General features: G+C 48.0%; 1 protein-coding gene across 2 annotated transcripts in view; it reads right to left on the reverse strand.

Moving 5' to 3' along the window:
* Positions 1–1,905: 1,905 nt before the first annotated feature.
* The window catches only part of GFOD1 (glucose-fructose oxidoreductase domain containing 1), a 106,271-nt gene continuing 89,874 nt past the window's right edge, over positions 1,906–18,302 (reverse strand). The window contains exons 1-2 of one of the 2 annotated variants that reach the window (XM_027601614.2): positions 14,555–14,733; positions 1,906–9,594 (exon numbers count right to left, since the gene is read on the reverse strand). In XM_027601614.2, coding sequence (XP_027457415.1) covers positions 8,675–9,538 — 864 coding nt within the window. In that variant the 5' untranslated portion in view covers positions 9,539–9,594; positions 14,555–14,733 and the 3' untranslated portion in view covers positions 1,906–8,674. Of the gene's footprint in view, positions 9,595–14,554; positions 14,734–18,302 lie in introns of those variants that run through there. The other variant, XM_027601613.2, reaches the window with a different exon arrangement.

Genomic DNA, 18,302 nt, shown 5'->3' on the forward strand with positions numbered 1-18,302 from the left:
GAAGTCCAACAACCAACTTAGATATGGGGAGCCTGTCTTGTAGAGCTGTATTGGCCCCCAGCTACACTACAAAGCTGTCGTAGTTCAAGTCCTCTCTCAGAAATTTAGCCAGCAGCTGGAGATGCCGAAATCAGAATCAGAGGAAGCCTGAACTTGAATGAACAAGGCAAAGGGTTTTGAATATTTTGTATCAGCTTTTTTGTAGAACTTTTGGCCTAAGTAGACTGTAACTCTATCTGAATGTGACTTGGCCCAAACTCTCTGAAGTGACATCTTTTTCATCGTTGTCTTGGGCAGCCTTCCAGCGGCGGAGGGGGGGAGGCAATGCTGCCAAGTGCACCTGCCTAGGAATATCTAGGCAGAGGGATGTTTTCTGCTTTGGCAAGATTAGGGTAGGTGTGGGTTAATGAAGCGGAGCCTACTATGTAGAGTGAGGCAAAATGATTTTTTTCCCATTTCTATACAGAATTCTGCATCCTTTGTGTATAGGGGTTATTCATTCTCGTAACAATTGTTGCAGTCATTTTATTTTTTCAGACTAAACCATCCAGACTTGTCACAACATGTGCTAAAAATGCACAAGATAAAAGAAGCAAGAGAGAAGAGAAACAGGAAAACAGTTGTATGCATCTGTGTGTGGTGGTGGGCGTGGGGAGAGGTGGATGGGCACAGGTGGACACACAGGTTTCTCTTCCTTTGACCAGCAAACAATCGGAAGGACTTGCAATACGATTGCATCTGTTCTTTTAAAGCCACAATGGAGAGACTCTGAAAGCGCTGCTAATCATATCCTGTGATGAGGCAGTATAATCCCTGGTTGACAAAACAAGAAATGGGCTTGAATAGAAAGAAACCAAAAGCACAGCAAGATTCCAAATCTGGGAAGGCACAAATGGCTCGAGTTGCAAATGTACGTAAGTGCTAAGACTAGTGCAGTCTCCCATCAGGGCCGGTTGTCAGGGCACTCTGGCACTCAGAGGACTGGACCCCGTCACAACCATACCTTATATTGGGGCAGATGGCACCTTCAGCTTTGACAAAGCACTCACCCTTACTGCCTTCTTTGGAACAGCTCCTAGATGGACTACAGTGTCATAAGATGTGAGTGTTACATGTGCACTGTAATAACCCATGTAGATGCAGAGCCTTGCTTTATTGTCTGAATAGACAGACCGCACTCTGAATTCATTAATGTCAGGACCAGCTCACGAAGGAATGAATTACGAGAATGTAGCTTTGTACCATTATGTCTAAATTCTTAACCGTTTTTAAGAGATGGGAAAGTACGGACCAGAAGAACTACCTATGTGCAGAGAGGTGGAAAGACAGCAGAGGATGGAAAGGCCAGCTCATCCATGAGGAATCTCACGTCATGCAAATTTGAAATTTGGCTGAGCTCGGTCCAAGATGGTGGCCCTTAAAGGTTGCTGACAAGGAAGTCAGCAAAGATGCTCTAGTCAACACTTAGGTGAGCTTGTTAGAGTGATTTGAGAGCTCAGTGTGAGGTATTAGGTTAAGGTATTAAAATAAAAGAGAATTCTAAAATCTGCTCCCCCATTCTAAAGTCTATACTGTCATCTTATTGTCTGGACTAAGCTTTCACACACAACCCCTCTCCAGTCATGTGGCCTCTCCCCTCCATTTCCACATTTCCAAAATGAGGTTTTGAACCGGATTGTTCTAAAGAGCTCCAGCTCATCTAACATTTGGTGAATCTTCAGGATCGTTGATTCCCACTGTTCAGCTTCATGGATGCTGACACGTGAACGGCCTCCCCCCGCCCCCCCCCCCACCCCTGATGTCATCATTCCCATCCACATTCTTGCTTCGGATCCCACAGATTGGCCAGGTACCGAACTCATGAGCTACAGAACTTGGGTCCAATAAACAGGCAAAGAGCTGGAATTGTATCTTCTCTTCAATCTTTATTTGCTACTTTCACTTCTTTATCCCACCAAGGCAAATTGGAGAGGGCAGCAAAAGGCCACATGTAAGGGGCGCAGGCCAGCTGGCTGAGCAATGCTAAACACGGTCCCCTGAGCATTGCAGAGGTAACAGCGGGTCGGGAGCTCAGACTGCATGGCCAAGGGGCCCAGCAGGGAAGGTCACCTCCCACAGTAGGTTTGGCCTTAAAAACACTAAAAACAGTTGCATTCATTGTCCTTGTTTTCTTTTTCTTTTTTTGCTTTAATAATAAAAAAGAAAACCAAAACCTTCTATAATTTATAAGCTATTTTTTTTGCTATCTACATTATATATAAAATATAGACTCTGTTTACTTTATAACACACATCTTTTTCCCTTGATAAATAACTCTTTAAAATATCTAGTATACATGCCTTGACTTTTTATATATAAGTTTGGTTTTATACATATACATACATATATATATACACTCATGTTTGTAAAACACAATAAATATACTTGACAATGACAACCAAACAAATGTAATTTTGGTTAAAAAAAAAAGAAAAGGAGGAGGAGGAGGAGGAGGAGGAGGAGGAAGAAGAAGAAGAAGAAGAAGAAGAAGAAGAAGAAGAAGAAGAAGAAGAAGAAGAAGAGGAAGAGGAAGAGGAAGAGGAAGAGGAAGAGGAAGAGGAAGAGGAAGAAGAAGAGGAAGAAGAAGAAGAAGAAGTAGAAGTAGTACTAGTACTATAAAAGCACCAGGCAGCAAACAGAAAGCCATAATCACTAGAAACTTCTCCCTCCCCTGGGCAAGGCACAGGGCACAATACTAAGTATGTTTAGATATGTCTGGATGCCTGAAGGAGAAGGAGGGGAGGAAAGTAGCTGGTCAGGTCACTTGCTTTTGTTTTGTTGCTTAACTTGGGATTGGACTGGAATCACAGGTAACTCATGTAAGGAGAAGTCATGGGGCTCATTCAGCCACTCAGCCCTTGTGACGGCTGCAGGGGACAGCAGAGTTCGGGACAGCGAATGAGAGAAGCAGCATGATGCTAGGGTTCTTCTGCAGGCCCTGCCCACACTGGCCCAGGCGAGCTTTTGATGCGGCACTAAGCATAGAGCTACTGCATACGACACGGTCTTGTTATCACTCTGCTCACCGCTGGCTTAAACAAAAAAAAGAGTACAACAGATTTGAGAGCATTCAGTAGTGCAACACTTCCGTAGCCTGACTGAGAGCTAGACGCTTCGGCGGCCCTCTCAAGGGTTCTGGCCAATAGGGCCTGTGACATGGGGAAGAGAAAGGCCAGTCGGCCACCGCCTTCCACGGCTAATGGATGTGGTCACTCAGATACAAGAGCAGCCTCGCCTCCAGACTCTGAGAGGCCACCGAGCCCATCAACCCTCATAGCAGCCCGGGAAACCTTCACTCCTCTTGTGGGAGGTGCTGGGAGCCTGACTCAGTCAGGGTTGTCCCCTGGGGCTCAGAGGACTGCCATCAGCCCGCTTCTCTGCCTAGGATGGGGCAGGGCAGGTGGGGCGTGCCAGCCGCTGGTCAGGACTCACTCCACGCTGCAGACACAACCAGTTCTCCCGCCATCGCCCTCCTCCCTGTCCGCAAAAGAAACCTGAAATTCGGGGCTCTGATAGTTTCTTTTTAATGAGCTCCCCATTGTCATGGTCTCTGCCCTGGTAACTTCGGGGCTTTGATGGCCCAAGAAAGGAGGCAGCAGGTGGAGCAGGCATCATAAGGCAGCCAAGGCCTGGATCTGTGTCTCGGAGAGGAGTGGGCATGGGCGGGGGGGCCGGGGGGACCTTAGCAGAGCTGGCCTTAGGAAATCCCAAAGATGGACATCGAAACGTGTGTCCCCCATCCTTGCCAAATACAATACAAACTACAGAAAACTGTTCACATGAAAATCACATTGGGAAATTTAAAACAGCTAGTTTCTGGGGCACCCGGGTGGTTCAGTCGTTAGGTGTCTGCCTTCGGCTCAGGTCACGATCCCAGGGCCCTGGGATCGAGCCCCGCATCGGGCTCCCTGCTCCGCGGGAAGCCTGCTTCTCCCTCTCCCACTCCCCCTGCTTGTGTTCTCTCTCTTGCTGTCTCTCTCTCTGTGTCAAATAAATAAATAAGAAATCTTAAAAAAAAAAAAAAAAACCAAAAAACAACCAGCTAGTTTCCGAGTATATTGGAGACATAATTGAGTTGCTAAAACATGGATTCACCCACAGTAGCTCAGGGAATAGTCAGTTGCAGGTCTGAGTCCTAATCCTGACTCCTCCGCGAACTAGCCACGGGACCTCAGACAGGCCACTGCACCCCTCTGCCTCCCTGTCCCCAGCTGAGGGCTCTGAAGGTGCTGTGTGTGGCAAGGTGGGACTTGAAACGTGGGGCTTCTAGTCCTGGTTCTACCCCTAAGAAGCAGTGTGACCTCTGCCATCACTTAACCTCTCTGGGATATAAAATAAAGGATGTGAAGACACTGGGCTCTGGAGTCCCTTCAGATGCCACCAGAGCTGCTTTCTCCCCAGGATGCCCCCTAGCATGCTGAAATCTAAGCCCCATATCCACCGGAAAAAAAAACGATGCCACCCGACACCTACTTTATGACCCAGCTCAAATTCAACAGTTGGGCAAGAAGAGGAGGTAAGGAGAGTTGAGAGTGTAGAGGTATGAATAAAATGCACAGGTAAATCGGAGTCACAAACAAATGACCTCTAAAAGCCCCACTCCCTGAGAAGACATTTTCCTATTGTTAGACCACCCAGAGCGAAATCCAAGGCCACCTGTAATAGTGGGCCAATGGTGTCTTGAAAAGTCCCAACTCTGCGGTTTCCTGCATCACCTCCGATCAGAATCAGCTTAGGAAGTCGATTTTAAAAGAAGCGGAGTGCCATTTCCATTTTGGAAGGGGAAGAAAAATCAACTGCTTCTATTTGCAGTTCTATAAGGAACCTTCTGCCACACCATCAAATGTGGGATCCTGCTCAACAGGAGGGTGTGGACAGCAGTTGGGGAGAGGCCCATGCAGGTCACATTCAGCATGATTCACGGGAGGCTCCGTGGGATGGCGAGAGAGGCCCCCTCAGTGCTCAACAAGGAGTGCCCTCCTTCCTGGCAAGAACGGCAGGGGTACAAGTCTTTCTTCTCAGGAGGCCACGTGGTTTGGAGAAGAAAAGTTTTGACTTCAGGGGACTCCACTTCTGCCTAATAGTTGTGTGACTTTGGGCAAGCTACTCTTCCCGTAAGAGCCTTGATTTTCTAATGTGTGTCATGGGAAGAACAATACCTAATACCACAGGGTCATTGGGGGGATTCAATGACATAATTTACCTAAAATACCCTGCACACAGTGGATGATCGAGAAATGTTGGCACACAGAGGGTACTTGGTGGCTCTCTGTCGATGGAGAAGGGGTCCGGGAGAAGTTTGTCTTGAAGTCAGCCAAGACTGTCCCTAGAGAGTCCAGATACACCCGACCCACAGATAATCGCCACCGGGGAGGCAGGGAGCATGTGTGGTACCCTGCACTGTGTCTCCCATTGAGAGGAGAAATCATGCAAGAGCGGACAGTGGTCATGGACTCAAGCAAACTCATGAGAATCCAAACTTTCCAAGTAAGCCCAGAGCATTCCAAACATGTGCGAATACCAGGTAAGAACCACTGACCTCCAACCTCTCTCAACCAGTAGCATGAGCAGCCAGGAGCATGAGCCCAAATTTCCAGGACCAGAGGCATCCACACAAATCAAGCAATAGAGACTAAATGTGAAGACCCTAAAATGGTGCCTCCTCTACACAGGGTCTTTGAAACACCGTAACCAGAACGGAAAGAGGCTGGATTGCTGCGGGGGCCTCATCCTGGGTCACAGTCGCCCAATGGTATCCAGTCCCCTGAGCACACTAGGAGGTGCTGGGCTTTGCCCCAGGGAGGCTTTGTCGAAAGCCTGACATCTCAGCTCCCCATTATGGCTCTCAATCAAGGCTTTGCAAGTGGTAGTCCAGGGGCAAAAAGGAGCACTAAAGAAGTATCTTAAACTCATTTCCTATAAGTTTTGTATTTACAAATGAACTACTTAGTTCCTCTCCTTCCTGCATCTACCTACTACATGCACTTCAGTAAATAAAATTTGAGTGCTTACTAAAATATTTTTCATGCTTCAAGAATATATCTTTTCTTTCTATATACCCTAGCCCCAAATGAGAATTTTTTGTTTTAGACACTGAATATTTATCACAGAACTCAGAAGCCTTTGAAAGAAAAAAACAAAACAAAACAAAACAATTTCCCAAGTCTTTTGCTTAAGTACAGAAACATAAAATTGAAACCCCTGGAACAGCCCTACTTAGATTATAAACGACTTAGGAAAATGAGACCCATAGAATCATCTAGTTCCCTCTCCCTTCATCCTTAATCACAGGCTTTTGGGCTAGATACGGAAAAAAATTCTTTCCACTCAGTGTCTACAAAAGTTATTTACCCAGAGGGCAATTTAGGAGAACCTGAACCCAAACGGTCCACTGCACAGCCCTCTGCCCAAACTATTACTGGGACTCGTTCCTTCTACTAAATGTCTAGTTTTGAATTGACAGCCACAAAAGCCGGCATGCTCGTTACGAAGTCGTGATGTCAGGGAACATCACGTACCCCGGAGAGTGTCAGCTGACTAACCTAGCCAGGTTGCAATGGGGCCCCCAGGAAGTAGGGTGACTCTTTCCGGGAAGGCAATCCTTCTTCCTCTGTGCTAGAAAATGACCAACATTCCCGTGGGGTTTGGGCATGCCCACCCTGCACCCACGGGCAGCCAGGGGTGACGGAGTGTGTATCGATCCTGGAAGGAGGATGGATGATACAACGGACTATTCTGTTCATTTTCAGATTCTGCCTCCTCAGAGCCTGGGATCCTGGCAAGGGGCGGGGGGGGCGGTGAGGGGGGCAGTCTCACGGCCCCTTAAATTCCCTTCCGATTCTACCACCAGTCACCTGAAGAGATGTCGACACCTCAGCTGTGTGCCAGAGACAACTTTTGGATTTCTGTGACCTGTAAAGAAGAGCCATGTAGATTTACAAGCAATGGTCTCTGCATCCAAGCCTGACAAACGTCGATGCGGAATGAAGGATTAGGAAAAGGTTAATCCCCTGTTTTCAAGCTGTTTAACTTGGTGTTTCTTTCGAGAAAGGTCTGAATTTTTAAGAACTGTTTCAGTGACATTTGATGGTGGTGAACACTGACCAACCCTTAATTTGTGCGTGTGTGTGTGTGTGTGTGTGTGTGTGTGTGTGTGTGTGTATCTTCAGTTGTTCCCTTTGGAACTACCTGCTCCAAGACTGCAGTTACCATCTCCAGTAAAAGCTCTAGAAGCAGAGAGTGACAAGACAAGAGAAACAAGAGACAAAGGAAAGGAAGAATACGGTTTTCTCCAACATTAACCTTCTCAACCCTACATGAAGACACACCCCTGAGAGCTCTAAAACCCCATATTAGAAACACTGAACATTATGTTCCTGGTTGTCCTTTTGTTTAATACCTATTCAAAAACTGGCAGGTGTCAGCATCTTAAAAGCAAAGGTCAAAGCTAAGGAAAAGAGCCTTGACCTTTTTTTTCTTTTAAGGGAAGAAGATTATTATCTGCGTGGAACTGAAGGCTTCCCTTTTACATCCACGAAGCTGGGGGAATCTCCTAAAAGTCCTTTACCAGCTCTGTAGGAGACATGGGGGTTGGAGCCCAAAGCCCATCCAGGGCTGGCTCACCTTCCCACCTGCTGGGAGATCCCCACTGCAACACTGGGGGGCCCCAGCAAGTGAGCCTGTGGTCAGACCCACTTCTGCTGTGCCTTTGACCCTGCCGGAGAGCCACGTAAAACGACACTTCAGTAGCAAGATCCCCTACACTCAGTTCTACCCCACCCGAAGTAGTAGTATAAGGTGGCTCCTTGCAATTTTTTAATTGCTGGCAAACCCAAAGGGCTAGTGGATTCTCTGCCTCATCTGTCTCCAGGCCCCGTGTGCTCTGGTGCTCTCCTTCTGGCTCACTTGCTGTTCCTGGCCCTCCCTTACCCCATCTCAGGCCGGGCGAGAGGCAATGAACCAATTGGGAAGACACTCCTTCCTGCTTCCTGTGAGGAACACCAATCCATCAAGATCGCTGTGCACTTTGCTACCAAGTGCTCTTTCCTCCAGACATTTTAAGTGGCTTCCTGGAATTTGAATGTTCTCATGAGCCCACTGCACCCCTACTTCTCCCCAGACTAATAGGCTTCTGCGGACAGATGGGGATGTGCCTTCTCCTGCTAGAAGCAGGTGCAGCCGGTGCGGGGCGGGGCAGGGGTTGGGGAGCCAACACCCACTGAGCTTGCCGACCGATGGCAGGAGACTGTGACTTGCCAAGGAGGCCAAGGTGAAGGGGGTGGATGAGGTGAGGAGGAAAGCACGCCCTCTCTGCTTCTCATGATAAGGGGCAATAGAAGCTAAGCCTTTCTCCTTCATGCAAATGGCCGGCAGGCATGACATCAGGAATGGCAGGTGCCCCTCTGCCCCCCCCCCCCATACTCCCAGGCTGTTACTAGCTTGGCCTGCCGACAGTCTTCCTCAGTGCCCCTCACCCGGGCTGGGATTCACCTCCTCAGATGCCACTTACTCACACTGCCCCCTCTCCACCTTCCCGCCCTGCACTCCTCCAGGCCGCCTCTGCCCGCCCCCCCTTCCCTCGCTCTCTGGGCTCCACGTGGAGCACCTGCATCCCCCCCAGGTCCCCAGTCCTGCGCTAACAGTACAGGGACATCCTGCTGCGTCGCATGGCCTCGCTGATCAGGTAGGCGGGGCTCAGCTCGGGCTCCTCGGTCATGATGGCAATGTTCTGCCACTCGCCCGTCTGGCTGGACCTCTTGATGGTGTCCACCACGCACAGGGCGTACAGGCAGTCATCGAAGGTGGCGGCCATGGTGAGCGGCCGCCCGTCCCACGTGCGCCGGTCGTCCTGGTCCTGGAAGGCCTGGCGCACGGCCTGCATCATCTTGATGGTGCCGCGCAGGTAGGGCGACGGGATGTCGCTGAAGGCCTTCTCGGGCAGCAGGGAGTTGCTGATGGGCGTGGCGTCCTGCAGCAGCAGCTCCTGCTGTGGGGCGCCGTTGCGCTGCCCGTACAGGTCTGTGCCCACCGCTAGCAGGCGCCCGGCCGAGCCCACCACGGTCACGTCCTGCTTGAAGTCGCCGGGCACGTTGAAGTTGAGGGTGACGGTGCAGCACACCCCGCCCTCCAGCACCATCTGGAAGGTGCAGAAGTCGTCGCTGGTGATCTGGCGGATGCCCTTGATGTGGTCGGTCTGCTTCACGAAGGTCTTCAGCAGCCCGTGGACCTTGACGGCCTTCTGGCCAGTGAGGAAGGTGAGCAGGTCGATGATGTAGGTGCCCACCGAGTGCAGGCCGCCGCCGCCCATCAGGTCGTCGCAGCTCCAGTTGTACTTCTTGCCCAGCAGGCTGCCGCTGTGCACCTGCACCTCGCACACCAGCAGCTCGCCCACGTAGCCCTCCTCGATGAGCTGCTTCATGCGCACGAAGGCCGGCAGGAAGCGCAGCACGTTGCCCATGATGCTCATGAGCTTGGGGTAGTAGTGGGCGGCCGACATCATGCGGAAGGCGTCCAGCGGGGTGGCCGTGCGGTCGCAGATGACGTTCTTGCCGATGCCTGCGGGCGGGAGGAAAGACAGCCGTGAGGGCGCGGGTGTGCGCAGCGGTAGGGGGCGCTGTGGCCCGCACACGCTAATTCTCCGGGCGGACCAGACCCGATCTGAGAGTCCTCTTGACAACCGAAGGTGTTTGGTGGCCCCGGTTACTTACGCAAAAGTTACCTAATCCCTATTATATTTGTAATATAACCCACATGTAATTATTTTAATATTTAAGTCAAATGACTTATTAAAAGGAGTCAGTATTTAAAACCACGGATTTAAATACTGACTCCTTTTAATATATTTAAATAGCCTATATTTTGGACAGGTTTTTAAATATTTGCCAGTATATAATATAAAACGCTTCATTTCATGTTTCATGTCTCTAAGTCTATAACACTTTTTACACAAGTATATTTTACTTGTAAAATACTGATAAATGTAACATTTAAATATAAGTCCTATTGAAGTATACAATATCATCTTTTTACATATAAAATGTTTTATTAAAATTATCTTCCATATGAGATGTTTTATATGTAAAACATAGTGAATTAAAGATGTATTATTAGAAATATCATATGTAGGGAAGAGAAGAGTGTCTCTGTCTGGATAGAACCAGAATATGCAAGCTTAAGTCATAGCCAAGGCAAGTCTGATTAAATACGAGGAAGAAATTTCTTAACGATATCCTCCGGAGGTCTAAGCTTTTAGCTCTCTCCCCTACAACCACAAACAAAGGATCATATTTGGAGTGTTATCCTGCTTGTTTATTTGGCATTATGGATTAGGGCTGGCAGTGGTCAGAGATATGTTTGCTTACTGTTTTCCCGCTCTTGACGGGAAGAGTGGGTATTCCCTGTATCTGAGGGGTGGGCAGTGGCTGGCTCCTCCCAGACCTCCATCTGGCTCATGGTGGGGTTTGGTGCTTTTGGCCAATGCAGCTGAGGCCAACTGACAATTAGGCTTATGTGATGACTGTACTGGGCGCATATATTACAGGTAGATTCAAGCCCTTTGGGAGACTAAGTGATTCTGGGTCTGGAGAAAACAAAGGATCAATGGAAAGAAGAGTGACAGGGAATGAGAGAGGGATTTATTCTGTAGAAGCCAAGAGTGAGGGAAGAAAAACAACTCAGCTGAACCTGTAGAGACAGCCAACTGGAACTTAATAATAACGATAATGATAACAATAATAACAGTTAATAATAATAGAATTACACGGATTTTGTTAGTACACCAGGTTAAAGGTTGCTAGGCGGAAAGACCTGGGGAGCTTCTGAGTCAGGGCACGTGTCTGCCTATGGCTGGTCTCTCTTGTCTAGTCATGCTCTGCACATTGACCCTCCAACTGGGGACCTGTCCACTCCAGCCACAGATGGGGGCGCATACCCCAGGGAAGGGGAGCAACGAGACACGCACTCCCCTCCCAGTTGTCCTGACTGTGGGCATTGAACTTGACAGCACCCATGAAATCTCACAACAAGCTGAGCTGAGACAGGGTTCTGTGGGGGTCCTTGCAACTGTGGGTGTCTGTCCCATGGAAATGCCTGGACAAGGCCACCATCTGGCCTGTGCCTCTCATCTTCCCAGTGGAAGAACTAGCCAAACAACAGACGTGGTCAGAACAGATTTTGGAAAATAAATACAATCGACGGCTGTCAATTTCCACACACACATTTAATTCTGACCCTGAATGAAAGGCCTGGAAGCCACACAATGACCACATCTCCTTGCCCTTTCCATGTTGGCAGAGCTGACTGGCTTTTCTGATGACCATGAATGATCAGTAAGAAGCTCCTTTAACTCTTAGCAACCAGTTGAGGACTAAGGCTCTGGGAGAGGGATGAGGAAACATTGGTTTCTATTATCAAATGTGCCATGCACTTGCAAAACATAATGTTCTGATAACATGATCCTGTAGGCATTATGCTCATGTAACACCCGCTCGTGCTGGCAGGAGCAGATTTATATGTAAACGGATTGGTAGGTCACTGCAGGGACAGGTGACTAATGCTGCCAAAATCTGCCTCACACCTGCTGGGTAGGGGCTGTAGCCTCTCCTATGCCCTACCTCAAGGTCCCCCCCAAACCAGGACCCTGCCTGTCATATTAGTATACTCTTTCTGTCATCTTAATGGCACATGAGAAGTTTCTTATTTTTCTATTACACTCCCTATTTTTTTAAAGATTTTATTTATTTGAGCGAGAGAGAGGGAGAGCACAAGTTGGGGGGAAGGGCAGAGGGACAAGCACATTCCCCAGTGAGCGCAGAGCCTGAGGTGGGGCTCCATCCCGGGACCCTGCGATCAGGACCTGAGCCGAAATCCAAGGCTTGCCTGACTGAGGCACCCACAAGCCTTATTTTTCTATCATAAAAAAACTATAAAATAGCAAAAGAAAAAATAGGGAAAATTAATTGACTTCCCATCCACACACCCAAAACCATCACTAAATAGGGAATTCCTTACAGCTGTATAGATGAAAAGACTCTGTTGAAAGCTCCTTCTCCAGAAAGTGCAATACGAATACATATAAAAACCCCTCTCCCATTCTGAAACTCATGCATGGCTCCCCCAACGTTCTGAGATCAAGTATCTCTTCCGTTAGGCTATTTATGTGTGTTGTGGCTCTGCACTACACGATGAAGTCCTCAAAGACCAAGACTGGCTCTCATTTCTTAAGCCTCCGCTGTGCCCACAGCACCCAGTGGATGTTGTTGCTTGGCCCCATCTCACGGCCTGCGCTCCTTAGCAATATCCACACTTCCCAGATGGGTCTCGGCAACATCTTAACTCGCGATACCTACAAAGCACAAAGGAGACTTCTAGGAATCTACCAGAAAGAAATAATCTAAGATGTAAGCACGGCTTGTTGCCCAAAGAGGCTTTTCACTGAATTATTTATTAAAGCAAAAAGCTAGGAACAATGCAAATGCCCAATGATAGAAGAACGGGTATGGAAGCCATATAATGGAATAATTGTGAAGCCGAGGAACGTGATGCTAATGAAGACTTTTTAATGGCAGGCGAAATGATTATGATGTCATGTTAAGTGAAAAGGGGCTCTGTTCATAGACATACTACGATCTCAACTCTGTCTTAAAAATACAGAAGAAGAAGAGAAAATCTGGAAGGGAACACCTCAAAATGTTTACAGTGGTTAATTCTTTAGTAGGATTATGATTGATTTGTATTTTCTTCACTATGTTTTTCTGTATTTTCTAAGTTTCTCCTTTTATGGTCAGAAAAAATGTTCACTTTCCTTTTTTCTTCTAAAGACTGTATTTATTTATTTGAAAGAGAGAGCACGCACAGGGGGAAGGGGCAGAGGGAGAGGGACAAGCAGACTCTGCACCGAGCAGGGAGCCCGACGCGGGGCTGGATCCCAGGACCCCAAGATCACAAGCCCCGCCGAAGTCAGACACTCAACTGACCGAGCCACCCGAGGCGCTCCTGAGCTTTTGTTTTAAACCCAAAGGGGACACAAAGACCTTTGAAGGATGGTGCTCACATGATGGCAGAGGGCCCTCCAAAGTCTGGGGTGGGCAGGCAGGTGCGAGAGCCAGCGGACCTGTCCCAGCGCCCGTACCCCAGTGGGCTGGTGAGAGCGCCACTGACCCTCAACGGCTTCAGAGGCTCAGGCTACATTGCTAGGTCTCGGGCTCCCATTCCTCAGGACCTCTTTATGATTCTGATGAAAGCTATGGACTCTGTTCAGAAGATGCAATTCAAACATACACACAAAACGATACCCACACCCCAAGATCGGGTACAATTCCCTCAGGTTCCAAGGAGCAGGCATCTCCATCATAAATTGTACAGTAACATCTTCTTTTTAAAGTATGTATTATGTATTTTTGTTTTTTTAGTAGGCTCTATGCCCAACATGGGGCTCGAATTCACAACCCCCAGATCAAGAGTCGCATGCTCTACCAAGTGAGCCAGGTGCCCCTGTACAATAACTTCTTGAAGGCTTTATGACATATTGTTAAAAACAAGATAGCTTCCAGTTTAAAAAAAAAACCCAAAATGCAGAGCTAGCAGGCCGTTCACTGATTTGTAAAGCAAATCCCTTTTCTCTCTGCTCTGGACACTCTTACCTCAACCCCACCCCTTGGTGGGGCTTCCACAAAGCACCACCACTGTGGAGCCCCCCCAAAACCCTCACGTCCTCTTTCCCAGCTTCTCCTCGCCAAAATGCCTAGAACCTGAAGCTCCAAGGTCCTTAGCAGTTTACCAAGAACAAAGGGCTTAGGCTAAAGAAATATAATTCTATTTTTTGTTTGTTTACTTGGTTTTTCTGATTTTTGTTTTATTTCAGCTTTACTGAGGTATAATTAACATATAAAATTGTGAGATCTTTATTTTTTTATTTTTAAAAAAGATTTTATTTATTTATTTTAGGGGTGGAGGGGCAGAGGGAGAGAGAGAATCTCAAGCAGCCTCCCCGATGAGTGCAGAGCCCGACACGGGGCTCCATCTCACAACCCTGAGATCATGACCTGAGCCAAAACCAAGAGTTGGGCGCTTAACCAATTGAGCCACGCAGGCGCCCCTAAAATGGTAAGATATTTAAAGTGTACACCATGGTTATTTGATATACATATGCATTGTGGAAGTATTTCCACCATCTGTTTAATTAACCTCTCATGATTATCTTTTTCTGTGTGCGAGAGAACATTTAGGTTCTACCCTCTTAGCAAAGTTCAATTATACAATACAATGTTATCAGCTATAAACACCATGTTTACATAAGATCCTCAGACCTTGTTCATCTTATAGTTGATGTTTGTACTTAAAGGAATACAATTCAAATTGTAGACTTCCAGTCATCAGACACTCGTGTGTGTGTGTGTGTGTGTGTGTGTGTGTGTGTGTGTGTGTAGGGGTGCACGCAGGTTGTGTGTAAGTACATGAGTGTGGCACAGAACATCCCCTCACTCCTAAAATCACATGCAATGTAAAGGGAACTTACATTTTCTGGGTATTGGGTTGACATACCCAACAATCCTGGGTGCATCAGGTGCCACGGAATATATGCTGGGATTTCTTCCAAAGAAAGCAGATAAATACCTGCCTTCCAAATCGCTTCTGTCAGCCTGGGCTTTGGTCGGGCTCTCCAGAAAATACCATGGCTCTTTGGTGTCTTTGTCATTTTCAGGTGTCTTAACACAATGCTTGCTACCCCTGAGAAAGTGCTAGAATAGGCTCTTTAGAGAAAAGCCCTTCTCTCTTTTGTGCTGAAAAGGAAATAACAAGTGGAGACCAAATCCTGTACTCCTCCCTAAGGATACGACTTTGATAGGAAGGTAAACAGATACCATCAGGGTGACAGAAGCTGAAAGTCTCTGTTTCTCAGGGAGAGAAACCGGGGGAGAGACTGAAGGCCCCTTTCCCTGCCTGCCCCCAAACAGCCATGGCCGATTCCTAATGGGAAACCAGGAGGGGAAGAATATGACCCTGGTCTCTTGCTCTGCAGACCCTAAGAGGAGAGTGTGTGTTTTCTTACTCCTGGGAGGGCTTTACCAAAAGGCCAAACGTGCTCCCTTAGAAGTTTATACTCTCTTGTGGCAAGATGTGGTGTCCTCCTTCTAAGGCAAAAGATCCACCACTTTGGCACCCCAAACCATCTTAAAGAAAATCATGCCGCAGAGGATCAAGATAATCGACGACTTGAAACATATGGATTCAATTTCACTCCTAGTAAACAGGCCGTGCAAAATGGAAAGCAGAAAAAAGCGCTACGTGACTGAGAAAGAAAGAGTGTTTTGTGTTTTGCCAAGCCCCAAATGTCTCCCAAGCTCCGGAGAGTTTCAGTTAGGCCCACTGGTGCTCACAGTGATGCAGAGGAAGAGTAAGAGCTTTCTGGGCATTTGGGGGCTATGGTGGATGCGGTCACCCTGCTGCTTCCTCCCCTCTCCTGGGAAGTGATCTGAGCCATTATACCATCACCCCCTGCTTAGCTCTCTCCACTGAGGGATCTTCCCCTGCACCCAGAAATGGATGCCCTGGAATCCTGCCACATTTGTCAAGGCAGAGCACTGCAGGGACTCTGGTTGGGTGGCAGAGAACACATCAGGACCGGCCTGGCATGTGGGGAAGGCTTCACAGCTCGCCTCTGTTATAGACCACCTATCCTTTTGCATGAAGACCAAGAGCCTAAGCTGGGTCTTTTGGGGATCGAGAGGAGCCAAATACATCACCCCAGAATGTACCGCTTTGACATGTGGATTATTTCGAGACTGAAGACAATCAGGAATCAGGGCTGAGCAGACTCAAGAAGATCTTTTTACCTCCCCCTTAAGTGCCTAAAAGAATTTAGCTAGAGGGGCTGTACCAGGAAGAGAGAGCTATTGCCAGAGATAACTTTTGATATCAGAAAGAGTTATCTGCATGGCCTGGGGAACATTTGTTTATCAAACATTTGTCCCCTTTCATCTTTCTGTGAAATGTCTTCGTCCTCCCTTTGAAGCCCCAGACCCCTGATCCTCTTCTCCTTGAGCTTGGTTATGATCTCTAAGCCTCAGTGACCTGCCTGCCAGGGAGTCTCATGTTTCCAAAGGGGCTCCCGTACGTAAGAAACTTGCTTTTCTCCCATTACTCTGTCTTATGTCCACTTAATTTTTAGCCAACCAAAAAACTTAGAAGGGAAGACGGGAAACGTTGTCTACCCCTACAGCACCTTTGGGTTGGGACCAACTTTATTTTTTAAGTGAGAACCCCTTGTCAGCAAATAAAGTGAGCGCTCCCTTGTCCACAAAATGGTGGGACTAAGACCTCACCTCTATCATGGAGCTGAAGCAGGGGAGAAAATGAGATCAACGGGAAAACTCTGGAGGGTGAAAGTGCAATGTGCAAGACCGCATGCCTGCTCTTTGTCAGAAGCTTTTAAATGAAATAATTCCAGAAGGAGCTTTATTGCCCTCCTGCGATCTCTCATGGGGAAATGGGAAACTGGCTCCCTCCGCAGCCTGCTGACTGTGTTCTCCATAATGAGCCACAGTATCCACACGGTCCTCACGGGGGGTTAGTGCTGCAGGGAAGGAGTTTCCCAGCAGCAGACCCTAAGCCACCTTCAGGCAGCTGCGCCCCCCATCCTCCAAGCTCAAGGTCTCCTAGCCAGGGCTGGGTACCTGCCCATATCTCTTTCCAGAGACCAGAGCTTTTGCAAGCGGCTGATACTCCCTCCATATAAGCCCCCGAAGGAGCAGGGGCAAGGGACTTCCCACTGACACCTCGAGGGAGAGAGATGTGCTGTCTGCTGACCCAAAGAGCAGCCACCCTTTCCTGCCCTTGATCAAGTAGGTTATCCCCTGGACACCTGGGGTACGGCTGCGACCCGGCCACCCAGAGACCAGAGCCATCCCCCAGCATAATCAGCCTGAAACTTCAAAGCACGTCTCGCTGCCAGCACATTGCCAATTACACACTATTCCCTTATCTAATCGATGGTGGAAATCTATGAGGCCAAGGCTACTTTCCCACCAGTTCTTCCCAATTACTCCACTTGTGTTGACAGCTCCTTATCTTCCAAAAGCCCAAATGGCTGCCTGTCCTACAGGCTGGCTTGCAGCCGTCCTGGCAGATTGGCAGAATCCCCACAAGAAGTCCCATCAGATACAGCCCCCTAGTTCTCCCTGCCATTCACAGAAGGTAGAGGAGATTTCTCTGCCATTCAGGCAGGGAACTCATCTTCACTTATACTCCATTCTGTCAGCGTTTCTGTGCTAGGGACTGGGACTGAAAAATGAGTAAGATAGATGAATAGGAGCTCTCAGTCTACTAGAGAAGAGGGATTACAGAAATGAGGGATTACAGTATCTTATAGATCTCGGGTCATGATCTCAGAGTTGTGAGATCAAGCCCCGCGTCCAGCTCTGCACTCAGCAGGGAGTTTGCTGGAGATTCTCTCCCTCTGCCCCTCCCCCCACTCATGCTCTCTCTCTTTCTCAAAAAAAAAAAAAAAGAGAGATTTAAAATATGTCATTATTATTGCGAACAGATCAGATTAGTAGTTTGAGTTGGGAAGTTGTTTGTCAGAAACTCTCACGGGGATTGAAGATGAGGGATTTCTCCAAAGGGCCTCTCCTCCCAATTTATGTGGAAGAAGGGCCAGAGGGCACAGAGTGGGGTTTAGACAAGTCATCCCTGCTGGTGCTGAAAGAAACATTCTCAGCTTAAAAAAAGCACGTGTGTACGGGGGGGCGGGCGGGAGGGTGGAGAGGGAGACCATGCCAACCCCTAGGGAATAAAGGAAGGAGGAGCTGGAGCTGAGACCGAGCTGGACTACATGCAGTGCTGCAGGGGGTGAGTGAAACCCACAGGGAGAGGGGAGGGAACGGTTAGAAGTAGCCCAATGTGTTCCGATACTTAGTTCCCTTAAAACCAGAGATTGGTCTTTACTCCGCCTTCCTTGTTGCTATCGCTCAGCACTCCAGTTCCGCTTGATCTCCTTTGAATCATAAAATCTTTTAAGACTCTAATGAATCTCTCAGAAAATTAAACATCAGGATATATATGTACCATTTCCAATTTTAATGGTTTCTCAGATCCTAGGTTAAACACTCTTGTCTTCAACCATTTTCTAAATGGGACCCGAAGCTTCTGACTATTCATTCAGGTAAACTTTTTTATTTATTTATTTGAGAAAGAGAGAGTGTGTGTGCAAGTAGGGGGGAGGGTCTGAGGGAGAGCAAGAGAAGCAAACTCTGCACTGAGCACGG

The sequence above is a fragment of the Zalophus californianus genome, chromosome 7, assembly GCF_009762305.2.
Source record: "Zalophus californianus isolate mZalCal1 chromosome 7, mZalCal1.pri.v2, whole genome shotgun sequence".
NCBI lineage: Eukaryota > Metazoa > Chordata > Mammalia > Carnivora > Otariidae > Zalophus > Zalophus californianus.